This window comes from Lepidochelys kempii, chromosome 14 (assembly GCF_965140285.1).
Source record: "Lepidochelys kempii isolate rLepKem1 chromosome 14, rLepKem1.hap1, whole genome shotgun sequence".
NCBI lineage: Eukaryota > Metazoa > Chordata > Testudines > Cheloniidae > Lepidochelys > Lepidochelys kempii.
Window position 1 is genome coordinate 15,088,429 of NC_136393.1, and position 18,163 is coordinate 15,106,591.

Here is an 18,163-nt window from a genome sequence, read left to right on the forward strand (position 1 = left end):
GGCACCCGTAATGCTGGTGCAAAGTACAAGAAATACTCACAGGAATGTAATTTGGCAGCCACTCTGCAATGCTGAGCTGCCCAATCTCAGTGGAGATTTTCTTTCTGTGCCCCGGCTTAGTCACCCCAATGGCTGTTAGGTCCTAAAACAAACATAGCGATTACCTTCATTAATGGGGATGCTCAAAAGTTAGCTGATGTAGTGCAAGGAGTCAGCAGCTCCCACTTCAGTGTGGAGGGAATGCCTTGGAGATGCACGGCTTAGTGCTTGTACTATAGCAAAGGATGCTCTAGAAATACCAGCTAAAGAGTGGGAATGGCAGGGACTCTCCGACAGCCACAGTCTAAGGTGTGGTGCCAGTCACTGGAAAAGGCAAGCAGCAGTGGCTGGGCCCCTGCCTTTGGACCCTGGCACTGCCCTGTTCTTTGGGGCCATGCTCTCACCAGTAGCCCCTGAACCCGCCTGACCTTACCTCTGGGGTCATGCGGCTGATGGTGGGGACGTCATAACCAGCATTGAGGAAGTTGGCCGTGTAGAACTCTAGCTGGAACTCGCTCAGCCAGTTGTAAATGGCTTCTGCATCCTGGAGAGAAAAGCCAACACAGAACAGCCCATGACGGTGGCTGCATGGGCTGGGGAGGGGCAGAAATGTTCCAGGCTGCTCTGTGCAATGCAGCACGTCCCCTTGGGACGGGGACAATGACTCCCACCCCTATACTGTCAAACTGGCTGGAATAAAAGGAATAGGGCAAGAGCATTCTGAAAGAGCTGGATTGTACCAGATCCCTGCTTCTCTGGCCCCATGCCCTGTAGTGTTCTTCAGCCCCTGCTGCTACGTGTGCCTGTGGAGGGACTCATGTGAGAGGTGGCCATTTCACCAGGGCTTCCCCCATGCCAGTGAGTCAAAGGTAGCAGCTGCTTAAAATGTGAGCCCATGGGTTGGCCAGGCCTGGGCCCCTGCTCTAAAATATTCACCCACAATTTGTAGCATTGAAGCCCTTCTCAGGGGCCCAGGTACCTTTCCCTCCAAGAGCTGTTCAGGGCGGAGGTATTGGTGAGAGAAGATCCTGTTGCTGGCGTTACAGTTGGTCAGGTTCTGGCGCCCAAGGGTTCCTGAGCAGAGAGAGAGAGGGGGCGGTAGTTACTGGAATGGGCCAGAGGATGAGACCCATTGGGGAGAGAGACCATGGGCCTGGGAGGAGCTGAACATTTTGCCCTGTAGTGTGAATAGTTCAGAGCACCTTGCGCCACAGCTCGTTAACCCTCCGCTGGGGCAGAACTCTCAGGCCTGCTGCAGTGAGGAAGGCAGGGGTGCTAACAAACAAGGTCACCCAGTGAGCCAGCAGCAGAGCACAGACCCCAGGTTTCCTAGTTGCCAGCCATGTGCTGCAGCTGTTGGAGCAGGATGTCTTATACCCACTTCAAAGCCCCCTCTGTGTCTAACTCCTCCAAAGCATGAGAGAGACCCAGAGCCTTCACCTAGCTCTGACCCCCATGCAGCTGGCAACAGCCCAGAGTGAGCTCGGCAGACTGGTTTGTCTGATCTCAAAACACAATTTGTCTCTTGCAGCTGATACCATCCCTGAGCAGGCTGGGAGCAGAGCGGGGAAAGTATTCCCTCCCCTCCCCTGCTGCTGGAGAGGAAGCGGGCCTTGGAACAGCAGCAAGGGGGCATTCAGCAAGCTCTCCTCAGCCCCTGCATTTTCTAACGATAGAAAATACCAAATGCAAACAGGGACTGAGTGTTAAGTGTGGAGAGGGATAATAGCATTTCCGTAGCCATCTCGCTTGGGGGGGAGGGCGCCAAGGCACCGTCCTTACACCCTTGGAGGCAGGAAGGCAAATCTCTCCCCCATTTTATAGAGGGGGAAGCCGAAGCTGATAGAAGAAATGTGACTTACAGTCTTATAGCAAGATTAGGGTAGAGCTGGGAATAGAACCCGGATATCCTGATCCCCACTCCTTTACTTAACCCTTCCCCTCCCTTCCACCACAATTTTATTGTAAAAGGAAAAACTGCCTAGAACGAGCTGCAAGCACCCTCCAACGTCAATGCAGTGCCATCCCCTGCAGCAGCAGGGCAAGGTGTGTTCTGCGCCGTGGTGCCAAGTGCTGGGCTCTGCAGTAGTGGGACATGCTAAGGGCTTCGTCTTGCCAAGCAAGGCCTGAGAGTGAGTATCTGCCCCTCTGCTGGGGAAGCCTGAAGGGCTGGGGGTGGTGAGCCTGGTACACTGGCTCGGAGCTGTAAGGGCAGTGGGGGATGGAGGGTGGCTCTGACTTACTCCAAGCCACAGCCCCTGTTTCTTCCTGAAGTCTCTCTCCTTACCTGTCAAGGAGTTCAGCTGCCCATTCTGGCTATTTGATCCTAAGAGGTGCAGTTGCAGGTCCTCACCACCAGGGGGCAGCGGCTTCATAAGAGAGAAGAGACAATCAGAAGGGTCTGAGATGGTGGGTCTGGACTTGCAACTTTGCACTGGGTGTATCTGGTCAGCCCCTGAGCAATTCTCACACAGCAGCAGAGAGGAAGGGATGTCACAGGGGTGACAGCACTGGGACTGCCTTGCACAGCCTGGGATAAGAGCCCTGCCCTGAGGCCTTGTTCTTGACAGGAGGTCTGTGTATCCTGCAACAGGAGAACAGGGCCCTGGGAACCTATGCAGTCAGCCATGCCCAGGAAGCTCTTTGGGGGCTACAGCTAGAGGATAAAGGCCCTACTACTCCTGTCTGAGGGAGATCCTCCCTGAGCTCACTTAGCTCTGCATCCCTGGCACAGTGATAGTCTCAAACCCTGTGCATCCCTGTGGCAGGACTGCATTTCCAAAGGCTCCTCTCCATCTGGGTGGTTTTAGCAAGACTGGCCCCTTGCAAGGGTCATGCCAGTTCAAACACAAGTATGTGCAATATCGACATGTTCCCCGACGCTCAGTATGCTGCTACAACCACCAAACTATCGGCTCAGAGAAACTGGCCTGGGACGTCCAAATCACTGGTGGAGAGGGTGGGTTAAAAAGAGAACGGGGAGGGCCCTGTGACCTGGGTCAGTATGAACGCATGGGACTGTAAAGGGCAGCTCAAGGAACCTAGAGGGGCTAGAGAAAGGCAATCAAGGCTCAGAAAGCCAGGGGGGGAGTTGAGAGTAGCCCTCGGGTTCTAGTGGACCCAAACCCCCTTGGACCTTAAACTTCTCGTGAGACTTGCTCTGCTCCCTGGACACAGAGCAGCAGGCACTGTGTATCTGCCCTCCTACCGTGGCGTTCTCGATGAGGATACTGGTGCTCTGCCCGTTGTTGCCCTCAGTGCTCTGCCCACTGCCGGCACTGCGAATGCTGCCAATGCTGCCCTCACTGCCCACGCTGTTCCTGTCTCCTGCTATTATGGAGAGAGAAGAGGCATCGGAGCCCATGTAACTGAATGCTGGAGAAGATGCCTGACGTCCTGGGGCTGGCACCTCCCAATCCCTGTAGCCCTTCAGCGCCGGGACAGGGCATGGACTAAGCCGCAGCACTCCCATTCCCTGCAGAGAGGATGCTGTGGGACCAGAGGAAGGGAACTGGCATCTGCACAGGGCATGGTGTTCCCAGTGCAGAGACCCACATGCTTTGGCATGAGGCGCACTGTCCAGACTCTGCTGCCTGCCATTGGCATAGGGCCCAACCTCCACAAGACCCTCAACCCTCCCTGTGGCACAGAGAATCACTCAGCTGTTCACCGTTCCTTAGCGCACACAGGACAATCCCGTTTCTAGAAAAAAGGCTGGAAGGGTGGGTAGGTGGGAAGAGGTCTGGTGGGGGGCAGCCATGGCAGGTGTGTGGCTGGATGTGGGGGTATCTATGGGTCAATGACCTCTACAGTCCCCTGAGCTGTGGTTTCCCTGAGGCTGCTGCTTTGCTTTAATTTCCCGCTTGGAGCTAGAAGGGGATTTTCTCCATCTCTTGGGAGGGGTGTTGAGGGGAAGGGCTCCTGGACACGAGCCCCTGTCCAGCCCTCCCCAGCAGTGACCCTGACCTGAGTTCTCATGCTCCGGGGCCGTCCTGGTTAAGGTGAGGTGGCCGTAGGCAGTAGGGAGGCTGAGGGGTGCCTGCTGAGGAGCATCACCTGGGAGTGGCTGCAGCCCGCTGGGAGGGGCAGCAATGCCCTGGCGCTGGTGTGCAGGCACCAAGCGGGGAAGAGTCATGCCTGCATTTAAAGACAAAACACTTGTGTAAGAGCAGAGTGTGTGGAAGGGGAGTGGGCAGCATCAGTCACAGCAGGGTCCAGAAATACCCCAGCACTGTGCCTGTGGGGGGTGGGGCTGTGCAGAGGAAGGTATCATGTGGGTGAGTGTGCAGCTGGCAAACCTGGGGCAGAGCCAGGACTGTACCAGAGTTTCCCTGGCCCTGAGAACGGGGCCTGACTCCATCATTCCTGTCTCAACGCACTAGGAACAGATGTTAATGCTTAGGGCAGGCCTGGGCCCCAGGACACCTGGCTCTGCTAACTCCTCCTTGCCAATGCACCCCAGCTTGGCCTAATGCTCGTAGTCCTGAGCTCCCCACACAGCCGCACCTCAGCTCAAACCTGACGCCTAGGGACCCCCCTCAGCTCCACCCTCCTGACCTGCAGCCAGCTCTGCTGCTCCAGTGCTAGGCTGAGTTGTGGGCTGCTGCAGGGACATGGACCCAGCCTCCACAGGGACTGCGCTGACACCAGACTTATTCCCCCTATAAACAAAGGGGCATCTGCTCCCACCTAGGGACTAGGATTCAGCTCACTTGAGCCCATCTGAAGCCATTGTCCATATCTGCTGCGCTACCAGTCCTCCAAGCCAGAGGGGGCGCTGTCAGACAGAGAGCCACACCCCTGCCACTTCCCACTGGCTGCTGGAGTGGGAGCTGGGTCCAGGGAGGGGGTGGGTGGTAGTGAGGGTGGGAGAAGTCCAGGTCAGAGATATGCCTACCCTCCCCCCCATGCACTCCAGGACGGTGTGTGTGTTACTGACCTGTCCGCTTGCTGATGACCTCGACGATGGAGGGAGGGAAGTAGCCGACTCGATCAGTGCCTTTCTGAGTGTCGTGGATGTGCCCCTTCCAGCGCCCGTCAGAGTGCTGCTCCAGGACCTGTGTGAGGCACCAGGCATGAGAGTGAGAGACTCCTTACAGGTGTCCCAGCACCAGCAGGAGCCAGAGCATGGCATAATACAGGAACCCTGGCTATGGGCAACTCCCAGCCACACCCAGCAGGAGGTGCTGTAGAGAACGTGCAGGGTCCCTGGCTGTGGGGGAACTCCCGGCTGTGCCCAGCAGGAGGTGCTGTAGGGAACACACAGGGTCCTTGGCTGTGGGGGAGCTTTATTATTAGCCATGGTCTCTGCGCAGCTGCAGGTGATTGCTCACCGTGATGATATCTCCTGCCCGGATGTTGAGAGCAGTTGGGTCATGGAGGTTCCAGAAATCTTTTAAAGCTCGGACTTTCAGAATTCCTGATGCCTCTGAAGAGAAGGGAAAGAGGGAAGAAAGAGCACGGGAGACGCGTGGGGACAGGGCAGGGGACAGGAAAAGAGAGAAAGAGAGAGAGAGAGAGCGCGAACATTAATAGCACAGCCAGGGACTCAGTCCCCTGCTGTCCCCACCAAAGACGGAACCCCAGTGCATGCGTATATAAGTATTGAAGCCCCTCACATGAACACTCCAAGTCAGGTTAGCTGAGGGCCTGTTTGGAGGAGGGTTGGGATGTTGCCACGCACGCCCCCATAGAAAGGTTTTCTCCCTGCCAGGTGAGAGCCGGGCAATCAGCTCCCCGCAGCAGGGCTCCTGGTTCTGCCCATGGGATTACAGAGCGTGTGGAATAGAACCTGGCATTACGCTTAGACCCAGCTCACCTCTCAGCAGTTGCTTGATGTCCTTGCTGGCGTGCGAGGTGGTGAACTGGTTCACGATGTCCAGGGCCGTCTGGTTGTAGGTGTTTCGGATGTTCACATCTACGCCACCCTGCCCGTGGGGGAGCCAGCAGAGACCCCATCAGTGCCGGGGCCATTGGGCAGCCACTCAGGGGACGCCATGCCTCACACTAGAACTGCTGCTGCGGAGGCAGCCTACAGGCAGGTCAGCACCTCCTGTGCAGCAGGCCCAGACCCCTTCTGGGGGAGCAGGGGGCCCAGCATTCAGAGGCCTGGGGGAGAAGAGCCCCCATCTTCTCTCACCAGCTATCACTGGCAGTTTGGGGGGAATAAGAGGAAGTGGGAGCAGGACCAGGACAGGAACGAGTCCCAGAAGCTGCACTGATGGAGGGAGGTTCTGTCCCTTGTCCCCCACCAGCCACTGCAGTCAGGCCACAGGCTGCATCTTCCCCTGCCCCTCAGAACCAAGCCCTGGGCTACACCTCTCCTCCCCCATCGCCCTCCAGAGCTGAGCCACTGTCTCTCTCCCTCTGTCACCAGCTGCTGTCTCTTGTAGTGGATCGCTCTCATCTCTCCTAGGGGCTGCAGATTTGGTAGCTGAGGTACCGCTCCCCTTCCTCCCCATGAGGGCCTGTCAGCTCACCTCCAGCAGCAGGCGCACCACCTCCGTCTTGCCGTAGAGCGCTGCCTCATGCAGGGCCGTGCCCGTCTTTGTCTGCCTGTTGATCTCAATCCCAGCTTTCAGCAGCTGCCTGGGGGCAGGATGGGGGGGAATAAGCCGTGGTGGTTTAGAAGGAGGAAGTGGGCACTATGAGCCAGGAGGACAGGGTGGGCAGTGAGGCAAGGAAGCTGGACAGCAGGCAGAATCAGGGCTTGGGGTGGGGCAGGGCAAATCTCTTATCTCAACCAGGGTAAAATCATGAGGTGATTTGGGTTCACCGGATACCAAAGCCAAATGTCAATTCCAACTGCATAGGGTGAGAACTGGAGGGAGCCCGTAGGACCAGTGATGGACAGGGGGGTCTGGAGTAGGGCTGGGGGGTCTGGAGTAGAAGGCCCAAAGCCCCATGGAAAAAGAGCTCCAAGGCTAGGACTGGGGCAAGCAAAGGGCAGCATATGGGGATCTCTGGGGAATGGAGCGGCAGGAGGAGAGTCTGGCATGGTGCATCAGCAGTGGACGCTGCTACGGGCTTGTGCAGGTTAGGAAACTCATGGCTGGCAGGTTTGGGGCAGGGCGAGGCCAGTGGCTAGCGTGCTGTCTGTTACCTGATTATCTCCTTGTGCCCGTTCTTGGCTGCCAGGTGCAGAGGGGTGGTGTAGTTGGGGTCACTAGTGTCTTTGGACTGACCCTCCAGGAGCGCAACACACATGTGGCTGTTCAGCAGCAATTGGGCAACCTAGGGTGGGCGAGAGATGGGTGAACGATGGGGAGCATGGAAAGGAGAGCACATGAACCCCCGCCACTCTCCCCAGGAGCCCTGCAGCAGCAGGTGGATGGCTAAGCTGGCCCCATTCCAAAGGGCAGGAAGGGACTTCCTGGACTGCTCCTGCCAGATCCAGCCCCACGTGCATGGCCAGTGCTGAGAGAGCCTCAGCGGGGGGGGGACCAGAGAAGGGCAGAGCCCAGCAATCCCTGAAGCCCCTAGCAGTCATTGCAGGAATGAATTGCTTTCCTGATACCCCTTTCAGACGGTGGCCCAAGGGCCAGGGATTCCGAGGCCCAGGCGTGCCCTGGCCTGGCCTGCCGGAGACGCCCACACAGAAGGGGAATTATTGGTATCTTGGGGCAGCCCAGACGCCTAGAGCGGGGGCTGTTTTCACAGCACTATTTATAATGACAGAAACAAAAACGGCCCCCTGCCGCCCCCAGGGTGAGAGCGAAACAGTCCATGGCTGCTCCATTGAGCTGGCTGCACGCTTTCAGTGCCGTCCCACTGGCTGGGCCCCCTTACAGCAGCGAATGGCAGGGGTGTGTTTCTGTAGGCTTGCTGAGCTCCCACAAGGTGGGGGGAGCCTTCCTGCCCCAGCAATGCAGGGCGACCCGTGCACCTGTCCCAAGCAGCCGAGACAGGAATCCCTCGAGCCCGGCCAGGTTGGAATCCCAGGCCCGCAAACACAGCTGTGCTGAGCCTGCCCCCTCAGCGCCTGTGGAGATTAGGAAGGCTCAGCCCGTCTGGTCGCCACCAGCCTGGACTTAAATGGGAGCAGAGGAAAGATGGGGGTTGCGGAGCAGCATCCCGTGCTTGGAGCAGCGGACTCGGGTTCTATCCGGGCTCTGCCACTGGCCCCTCTCTGCCGCTCCGTTTTCCCCATGGGTAAAATGGAGCTAATGACACTCTCCTCCCTCAGGGGTGGACATGCTGTTTGTAAATCAGCTTGGGCTGGAAGGAGCTATCGAAGGACAAAGCGCTGGCCGCCACATGGAGCTTCACAGCCACAGCAGGGAGAGAACCTAGATTTTCCTGCCCCAACACATGATGCTAAGGGAGAACCTCCATCAGTGGCTAGCACCACAGGGCCTAGGACAGGGGTCTCAAATACGCGGCCCGCCAAGCTTTAAGGTCCCCCCTCCCCCACAGAGTTATTTCCTGCAGCCGCCAAGCTCCCCTCAACCCTTCCCCCCCCCCCCCCCCCCCCAGCATGCCGTGTCCCCACTCCTCTGCCTACCTCCAGGCACTTCCCACTGCCAAACAGCTGTTTGGCGGCGCTTAGTGCTTTCCAGGAGGGAGGGGGGAGGAGCGGGGGGGCCACGTGCTCAGGGGAGGAGGCAGAGAAGAGGCAGGGCACGGGTGGGGATTTGGGGAAGGGGTTGGAATAAGGTCAGGGACGGGGCGGAGTTGGGGTGGGGACTTTGGGGAAGGGGCTGGAATGGGGGCGGGGAAAGGGTGGGAAGAGGCGGGGCCGCATGGAAGGAGTGGAGTGGGGGCAGGGCCGGGGGCAGCGGGGGTGGGGTGTGGGGATGGGGCTTTTGTCCCTTTATATGAAAGAGGTTTCAGTGATGTGGCCCTCGGGCCAATGTACTAGTCCTCATGTGGCCCTCATGGTGATTTGAGTTTGAGATCGCTGGCCTAGGACATGCACCGAGGAGTTCTGATCCCATCCAGCGGAGGGCAGTGGTGCATTGGCCAGTTCCTTGTAGTATTGTTATTGTGAAGGGGAAGAGAGATGAGCCCTAATACAATGCCTCAGTCAGGAACGACTGGGATGGTGTAACAGAGCGGCTCTGCACAGTTTGCAGGCAAGCTGTCCTTTACCTTAAGCCGGCCAAACTCACAGGCCAGGTCCATGGGGGTTTTCTTCGCCTTATTGATGAGACACGGGTTGGACTGGTGCTGGAGCAGCATTTCTGACTGCAGAGGAGTAACGGACATGTAAGGGAGCAATGCAGGAAGGCCAGCGATCATGCTCCATCCAGCAAGCAGCCTCCTGACACCCCCATTAAACTATTCCCCTCTTCCTACGGCTCCTACCTCCACCTCTCCCTCGGACAGGCCCTGTTGGGACAGCAGCCTAAGGTGTGCTCTCCGGTGCCTGTGAAGAGCACCCTGTCCCCTTCTGAAAGGCCTGCTCCCTTTCCCCATTTCCGCAGCCCCCTGGCCGCATCTCCCCTCCCAGGCAGGACTGCTGGGCTGAGCCCCCTCCAGGTTAGACCAGGCAGAGGCGGTTTGTGGGAAAGTGATGCGAGGGCCTTCCCAAAGAGATTGTCCATCCCGCACAAGCCGGGAGGAAGCAGTCACGCCAGGAGTGGAGTCTGGGTCTCTTGTGGGGCAAGAGGATCACAGGCCGAAGCCTGGAGGCAGCCCAATGCTACATCACCGCTAAGTGACCCGATGTCATCACACTGCCAACCAGCTGGCATAGGGGATAGGCCCGTGGAAATCTGGGTGAGGGGCACCAGGAGATTCGGGACCGGGCACACGTGCCTCTGAGGGCACCTGGGCTCCCACAGCCTCCGTCACCTCTCTCCCCAGGCTCCCTTACTCACCACCTCGTAGTGCCCGTACTGCGCAGACAGATGCAGGGGGATCTGCCCATCCAGTGACGCCATGTTGACCGAGGCGGCTGCCCGCAGCAGCAGGTGGACCGGCTCCACCCTCCCCTGCCAGGCAGCATAGTGCAGCGGGCGCATCCCTGCAGAGAAGCAAGGTCAGGAGGAGGCCGAGAGGGGCCGGCTCTCAGCACGACATAGCGATGTAGGAGCCCCAGGGTGGCAGCTGGAAGGAACTAGGCCTCATGAAGCTGAGCTCCCCATGGGGGTGCCTGAAGAACGAGCACCATGCTGACCCCTTCTGAGGCTCCAGATCAGCCCCCCAGCTCAAAGTGAATGGAGCTCCCTGGGGTGAGGAGCTGGAGATGACTCTATGGCTGCCTTCTCCCAACCACACTCACTACAGCAAAAGAAAGGTCAAAGCAGGGCCTGCTTCAGGCGCTTTGCCCCATGGGAGGGGTCACAGGTGCACTGCTCCCTCAGGATGGGGGCAGGCAGAGGGCACCTCCACCTTACACAGGCAGACGGGTTCTCCTCAGTCACTTGGAGTGAGGGGAAAGTGGTAGGCTGGCAGAGACACTGTCCCCTCCTGGATGTAAGGGGGAGCAGCAGAGAGGGTGGGTGGAGCCCCAGTTTGAGGTGAGCCAGCTGCTTACCATTGCTGTCCTTTATGTCGACAGTGGCCTGTGCCTCCAGCAGCAGGGAGATGAGCTCCAGGCTCCCACCCAGGGCTGCATGGTGCAGTGCTGAGAACCTGAGAACAGCAAAAGACAAGGGTCTCAGAAGCAACCAACTCCATGGATCCATGCACTCGAAGCCCAGCCCTGCATGGGGGCAAAGGTGGCCATTTCTCTCCTCTCCAAATCAAAAGCATCTAGCGCCGATTTCCCACTGCCCCTGCATTTTCCAGTTTCTCAGTCTAGGCTGCTCCACAGCTCAGGCATTCCCACAGTTCCTGGCCATATGGCTACTAGAACAGGGGCAAACCCCAGTTCTCTGTCAGTCTCCACTCATTACATACACCAGGTCCCTGGTGTAAAGCCATTGAGTTCAGCAGGGCTCTGCAACGGAGGAGTTTGGCATGACATAGCTGGCAGGACTCTTCCCCCCACAATCATCTCACACGGGCTCCTGTAGACCTGGTGGTTGTCCCATGAGACCCCAAAGCAAACTGGCACCAGACATTTGAGGGAGACATGCTGAGACCTGGCAGCTTGATACATGGTTGGCGACACCAACCAGGCCTTGCTCTCTTACTCCACCACCTCTCCTGCTGCTGTCTGTGGACAGTTTAGACCAACACCCATAGCACACAGCTCCTGAGAGGAGATGCAGCTTCTCCACAAGGCCAGAACACCCTCTGCCAAATGCCTTGAGTTAGAGGAGACTGACCTGATCCTATATATCGAACTATATCCTGCCCCCCTCACATTTTCTGCTGGAAAAGCTCTCCCAGTCCAAAGCAATCCAAGCAGCGCTTTCTCTCTCCACCCTCCCCATCTCTTTCTATTTACAGCTCTCCAGTGTGACCAGCCTGACCTGGTCCCTCTCTCACTAAACTCCTAGCAATCCCCCACCCTGGGAAGCACCTGCTTCCAAATCCCTGTCTCTGAGGCATTCTCAGCCAGAGCACCCCTTCTGCGTAGCACACTGGCAGAGGTCCTGCTGCTGTGCTCAAACTCTGTTGGTTTCCAGTCGGCCCTGACACTGAGCCTTGGGCAAGTTGCCTCTCTGAGTCTCAGTTTTTCTGGCAGCAAAATAGGGAGAAAACAGCTCCTTGCATCCCAAAGGTTCACAGCCCTTTTCAAGGGACCTGTGAAGGAAGAGGTCTATGTGCAGTACATGCTGTCATCGTCTTATTGTGGGAGAGCCCCTTACCCTTACTCTGCCCTCTACAGGGGGAGGGAGGGAAGGAACAAGCAAGGCTGGGGCAATTAGAAGAGTCCACCTGGGGCCAGCTCTGCTCTCTGGGCAGCAGCAGGACAAGCAGGCAGAAAACCCAGCACTTGAGGGGTTTGGCCAGGGGACAGGTTTTCCAGGCGATTCTCAGGCATTGTGTGTGTGTGTGTGTGTGTCCCACTCCCCTCCTGGCCTAACCCCTCCTCCTGCTCTGGCCCTGACTGTTGCAGTCTCACTGCCAGCATGGATGGCTCTCCCCCTGTCAGACGCCCATGGCAGAGTGTGTGAGGCCAGCTAGAATGAATGAGCCCTGTGTTCCAGGGCTGTGAAAGAGGCCTGTTTGTCTAGAGTGCTCTCTCCTTCCCCTGTGCTCCCCCTGCTCCGGGCTGCTTCATTCATGTGAAGGGCTGTGTCTGACCAAGGGAGGCTCAGTGCCCACAGGGAGCAGCATGGGAATTCAGAGCTCAGTCAGGCTTTGCTCCCTTCACGCTCTGGGGCTGGCACGGAACTTTCCCCTGCCACGTTCAAAGAGTGGGCGAGCTCACTTGGGGCGGCCCCATGCACCACAGGAGCTTGTGTGCATCCCATCCCAAAGCTACTCCCGCAGCAGGTCAGCCCAGGAGCCCCGCTAGTCCACGATCACAGCAGGAGCTGCTTCAGATGAAGGGGCAAGAAACTCTGGGGTAACCTGCCCACGGGGAAGCTCCTTCCTTACCCCAGGCACATGCGGTACGTCTACACAGCCCGCAGCAGTAAGCCTCCTAGCCTGGTTCATGCTAGCTCTCAACAGAGCTGTACAGACAGCGCTTTGAAGTTGCGGCTCAAGCTGACACTCAGGCTCAGCAGCTCACCGTCCCTAGGCTCCAGAGCCTGAGCCAAAACTTCAAAGCACTGTCTGCACACCACTAGTGTGAGCCCCGCTGCCTGAATCTGTTGACCCGGGCTGAGAGGCTCAGTGTCACGGGCTGTGTAGACATAACTGTAGTGGCTGGCTCATGCCAGGAACAGGAGGGGTTAGATCCCCTAACATTCTGAAATACCCCTCGGGTCACTGCACGTTCTCATTATCCATAGGAATGTCTCAGAGGGAACAGGGCCCAGAGAGAGCAGCGTGCCCTGAGACCCAGGACCACAGTGGTTTGATGACTTGGCTAGGAGACGCTAGCTGTGGAATCCAAAGAAATGGGTTCTAGTCCTGGCTTGGACACTCACATTTGCTGAGCTCTAAGCAACTTTCACTCGTAATCAGAGTCCAGACAGGCCACGCCATGCAGGGCTAACTTAGTGACCTAGTGAATGGGCACATCTCTGCAGGTGTATCCTGACCACAGCAGGCCCCCACTGGAGCTTCACTGTTCACTGCTTAACAATCGAGTGATCAGTCCATCTCATTGATGTCCAAATCGAAACCTTTGTCTCCATTTAAAAGGAAGGAAGGAAGGAAGGAAGGAAGGAGGAAGACGAAACTCAAAAACCTGGGAAATTCCAAAGTCAACACAACTTTGTTTCAAAAACCAGCTTAAGGTTGCTAAATAAACCCTCACTTCCCCCAACATTTACAAACCCCAAGCAAGGAAGTGTATAGTCAAGGATGTCATAAACCTTACACTGCTCTCCTAGCAGAACACACACACTCTTCTTATCAAGTCTGATGCAACGCACGACTCATACCATCGCACAACTCATACTCATACCATCTCCACCTTCTCTCTGATCCAAAAGAAATACGATTCTTTCATCAGCAGTTTGAAAACAATCACACAAAACCCTTCTGGAAAAGGGAACATTCCACTGTACATTCATAATGGGTCTGACACAGATTGATCAGCCTCGCATACATCTTTATCAAAAAATCAATAACTTATCATTTCTTGTTACACTTTTCCTATTCATCTATATCATTCTCAAGAAACAGCCATCCTAAATACTTTACCAAAAAATCCTAGTGGTCAATCAATAAACATTCTAACTGACAATGTTTCCCATTTAACAGAGTCCCTTAAAAGAAAACCTGTAGGTACCGAAATAAAGTAACAAATATAATATATAAAAAACTGTCACCAATCTATGGGTCAGAATTAAGGTGGGGATGAAATATCTTTACACTTGATAAGAATAGTGTGTTTATTATATTGACAGTGTAACATTTGTGGTTTTCTTAACTCAGTATCATTTTTGAGAAGTACTTGGATTTCGTAAGTGCTGAGATAGGCAGGTATGTTGTGGTTTAGCAATCTCAGCTGGTCTTTTAAGAGATTTTGGAGAGGGGGTGGAATAAAAATAAAGGGTCAGGCTAGAGAGTAATTTCCAAGGGAGCCTATAGAACGCAGGCGAGGAGAAAGGGAACGGGCACAGCACTGGGAATTAACACTCCTCCTGATGGGCTGCGGTGCCAGTTCTCCCAGGCTCAATGAGTGGCTTTTACCCCAAGTGCTCTGCTCCAGGCAGGCACCATACTGTGCCCATCTCTGGTCCTGGAAGGTTGTCCAAAGCAGGGAGGAGGTTTTAACAAGCTGGAGAATACATAGAATGGGCATTTCTGGTCAGTAACGCAAGAGGACACACTACATCAAACCCATCAACTGTCCTGTTACTGTTAAACCAACCCTAAACCAGCAGCCAAGAACAGTCAGGGATGCTAGCGGCCCAGAGGCACCACCGGCCCATGCCAACGTATTACGGAGACTGAATGAGAAGGTTCGGGAAACACTCACCCGTCCGCGTCCTGGTAATTCACATTCATTCGCTTGGCTGATCCCAGGAGCTCTGTAGAGAGAAGAGTAGACAGTCAGTGTAGAACTCCCACAACCACTACTCATTGCATGATAAATGCAGGCTGCATGGGAGACCTCGTCCCACTGGAGCAGGAGAGAGGGCCTAACAAAGCATCAGCTGAGACAGGGATCACACGTGCAGCCCTCTGATGAGAAACTCTGGGAAAACTCAGGTCTTTGGGAGAACATGTCCACAGTGGGGTGCAGCTAGCATTTTGTACACACGCTGCCTGACCCATTTGTTAACCCTGCCACCTTTGCACCGTCAGATCAATGATACAGCAAGCGCGGTTAGACAGAGGGATATAGAAAGAGGTCAATGACTGGTCTGAAGAGTTAAAAGAACCCGCTAGTAGCCTGAGGAAATACCCCACCTTGTCAGGGTTCCCCAGAGACACCACAGTCCCTGCCTAGCCTGTACCCTAGAGAGAACACTGAGAAGCTAGGCTGAATTTTTACCTTTTCAGTTGACCAAAGCAGAGCAATCACATGCCGAGCTTGCCCTACAGGCCCCACTCTGGTCACTGCCTGATCCTCAATTTTTTTCCGTAGCAACCTACCTGTGCCTGCAGGACAATGCTTAATTTCTCTCTCTAGTTGCTCCCTACGGACCATCCGTGGCTGCAGGAAGGGATGGATATAAGCCCCCAAATCCCCTCATACTCTCAGACTGTGGCAGACCCCATGGTCCTGTGAGAAATTTAAGACTCTCCTGCAAATTGGGTTCAGCCTTCCCCTTTGGCCAGGGGTTTCCTGGGCCCCAACTCTGGCTCTGGGGTGGCCACCCTGCCCCACGCTCCTGGCTCCTGTTTGCGCACAGGACCACATCCAGCAGCCCTTTCTAGAGCATCCTGTGTGTGGACAGGACAGAGCTTGCCTGTCCCTCAACCCGTCGGTACTGACCTCCCTTCGAGCAAGCCACCGCCTGACCCATCCCTTTGTCTTCTCCTTTCACTCCAGCTTCTTCTGCATTGACCTGCACGTACACAACCTGGCTCTAGCCACGCAGTCCTTTCTTCCTCCATTCCCTCTGCCACCACTGCTCAACACACCCCATCTCCAGCATCTCCACAGCCCCTCAAGCTCCCGTTACATAGAGCGGGAGCAGCATGATCTATCCTGTCGCTTTCACCCAACGGGATGGCCCCTCTGTTCAGTTCCCCTCTGGGGACGCTCCATTTATAGAGTCAGCTGCCTGGAAAGTGCTGAGCTAGGAGGTTTTGCTTCCACCCCTGAGCTTCTTACCCGCTCCTCACTGCCAAGGAATGGCCCACGGACCAGATGGTTGGCATTTTACTACTAGGGCAGAGGCTGAGGTCACAGGTCGTGAATGTAGAACTGTATTGTCTCCCACATTCCCTTAATCTAGCCCAGCCCCATGGAGAATCTGGGGTGTGGAGAACTATATAAAGGAAGAGGACCCCTGCCCTTCATCACACAGTTGATGAATTAAGCCCTCAACTCTCTCCACTGATTAATTCAAATTAATTATTTCCTCCTACATGGGGTATTTTATTCTCATCTGGGGGTTTGAAAACATTAAAATCTCTGGAATTTATGTGCTAAATAAGAATGAAAAGAAGAGGTTTTTCAGTGGTTAAAGGGGTGTGTGTGTGTGTGTGTGTGTAGAATCAATCATTTCTAGACCAATTGCGTTCCCTTGCAATTGGGTGTTAGCTTGGTCACTCGCTGCACCATGCCACTTCCCTGACGGTCCATTTCCCTTTCAAAGTGGCCATATATCCAAGCCCATGCCAGTGTTTTAGATTTCACTGAGATTTCTGTGTTGATCCATATGGGAAATTTGGGCCCTAAAACAGCCACACTCAATTTAGGGTGGAATAATTAGCCAAAGCATGGATAGAATTTGCTGGGTCAATCATGCATTGCTGGAGAGAGCACCTCCTCCCTTGAAATTCCTGACATCTGTGCCAGCCTCCCTGCATTTCTTCCTCCTGTTGACTCTCCATCTCTTTTGATTTTTCTTCTTCTCCCTCTCACAGCTTCTCTGTAAAATGTATATGGAAGATGCCATATGAAATAAAAATGTTCTGTATGGCAGGAAAGATGACCCTCGCTAGGGGAACAAGAGAGTAGAATGGGAGAGGGACTCATTTACTTATGCAAATTATAATGAAAAGGAAACCAAGTAATTGCAGTTTTCTTTGTGTTAATTCTTGCAGTTTAAAATGTTTTGTAAATAGGTTAATTAATGCAAAATGGTCTTCAAGTCACTGTTTGCAGAGGACTCTGACTAGCGTAACTAGTCCTCACAGCGGAGAAGAGACTGGAGAGGTCTAGATGGAAACCGAATAATTAGCTATTCTAGGGATTTTTCATCTTCAAAGCACTAGGAAAACATTAATGCACAGTTCTATGCTGAAGAGCTTCTACATAGACATGACATCTCCTTACTCAACGGACCTGCTCCCTGGGGATAGAACTGCTGATATAAAGAACAAAAATAAGTTTTTACTTTCCTCCCCCCGCCATTACCCCTGCAGAGCCAGCATAGCTAAGGGTTCAGTTAGTACTTGTGCATCATCACAAGAGCTACTTACTAAATTCCCATCCGCTACACCTGTGCCCCGCCATTGAAGGCTATCAGATTGCACAAGATTCACTGGGGGCATCACTTGGCAAGGGACTTTTTTTTATTGGTGATGATGCATAAGAAAAGAGCTCAGCTTGACTCTCAGATTCCAGGCTGAGTTTGAGACAAAACATGGAACCCCATGATGCCAGTTTTACAGAGTCACTCTCAAAGCAAATTGCTCTTTAATGGCACAGAAGAAGCCAGGAAAGCAGCAAGCTTCTGCAACAAATAGCCCTCATATTGTCTAGCTTAATGTTCTGGAATTGTTCCTACAATGTGGGGGAAGGGGAAAAGGAAAGACTGTTGGGGATTTTAAAAGGGCATGGTCAAAATAAAAATGATAGATATGATAAATAAAAATTCCCTTACCTTTTCTTTTAAATAAACCAAAACCAACATCTTAAATGAGTTAAACAACTTAACATCTGTGCTGATTGGTCCCAAAGAAATGCCCAATCAATCATTTACTTTGCACCATGTATCGTGTTTGCTTACTTTTTGCCCTATAGGTAGTTTGGGCAGAGGAACTAGGCTGGTCAGTTCCACTTTATGGAGTTTATATCCATCCACTTCAGCTGGTGCTTGACACTGGAAGGGGATTTCCTGAAGGGAAAATGCCTGCTAAAGAGATGGGGTCCTTAAGAATTCTAAGAACACACGATGGTTGTTCGCATGCACTCTCAGCAAGACATAATAAGGGGCTCACTCTCGAAAGGCCCAAGCGAGTCTAGGACAGAGCTACAGGGACAGATAATGTGCAGGTAGATACAGCACGGTGACTCTACTTCAAACATTTAGCAGAATAGGTGAGTCAGGAGGTTTTATTTCTTGTTTTTAAAATGGCAGGAGGATTTGGTGTAAGTTAGATGGGGGGCTCTTCCAGGTATGAATGAGACGGCAGATGGAGCTGTGACGAAGTGAGAGAGAGAACACCCCCAGAAAGAAGAAAAAAGAATTATACTCTTTTTACCTCAGCCCCAAACTTTTCAACAAACTCTCTACCGAAAACAATTTCCTCTCAGTCAAGCTGG

The 18,163-nt window shown here is 54.3% G+C and overlaps 1 protein-coding gene across 1 annotated transcript in view; it reads right to left on the minus strand.

The window, feature by feature from the left end:
* CASKIN2 (CASK interacting protein 2) overlaps positions 1-18,163 on the minus strand; it is a 70,700-nt gene that overhangs the window by 4,821 nt on the left and 47,716 nt on the right. Inside the window, exons 3-17 of the mRNA XM_073311864.2 lie at positions 14,477-14,528; positions 10,520-10,617; positions 9,861-10,006; positions 9,130-9,225; positions 7,142-7,272; positions 6,519-6,627; positions 5,858-5,966; positions 5,373-5,467; positions 4,979-5,096; positions 4,006-4,176; positions 3,248-3,369; positions 2,327-2,408; positions 1,019-1,113; positions 473-583; positions 41-142 (exon numbers count right to left, since the gene is read on the minus strand). Coding sequence (XP_073167965.2) covers positions 41-142; positions 473-583; positions 1,019-1,113; positions 2,327-2,408; positions 3,248-3,369; positions 4,006-4,176; positions 4,979-5,096; positions 5,373-5,467; positions 5,858-5,966; positions 6,519-6,627; positions 7,142-7,272; positions 9,130-9,225; positions 9,861-10,006; positions 10,520-10,617; positions 14,477-14,528 — 1,637 coding nt within the window. The remainder of the gene's footprint in view (positions 1-40; positions 143-472; positions 584-1,018; positions 1,114-2,326; positions 2,409-3,247; positions 3,370-4,005; positions 4,177-4,978; positions 5,097-5,372; positions 5,468-5,857; positions 5,967-6,518; positions 6,628-7,141; positions 7,273-9,129; positions 9,226-9,860; positions 10,007-10,519; positions 10,618-14,476; positions 14,529-18,163) is intronic.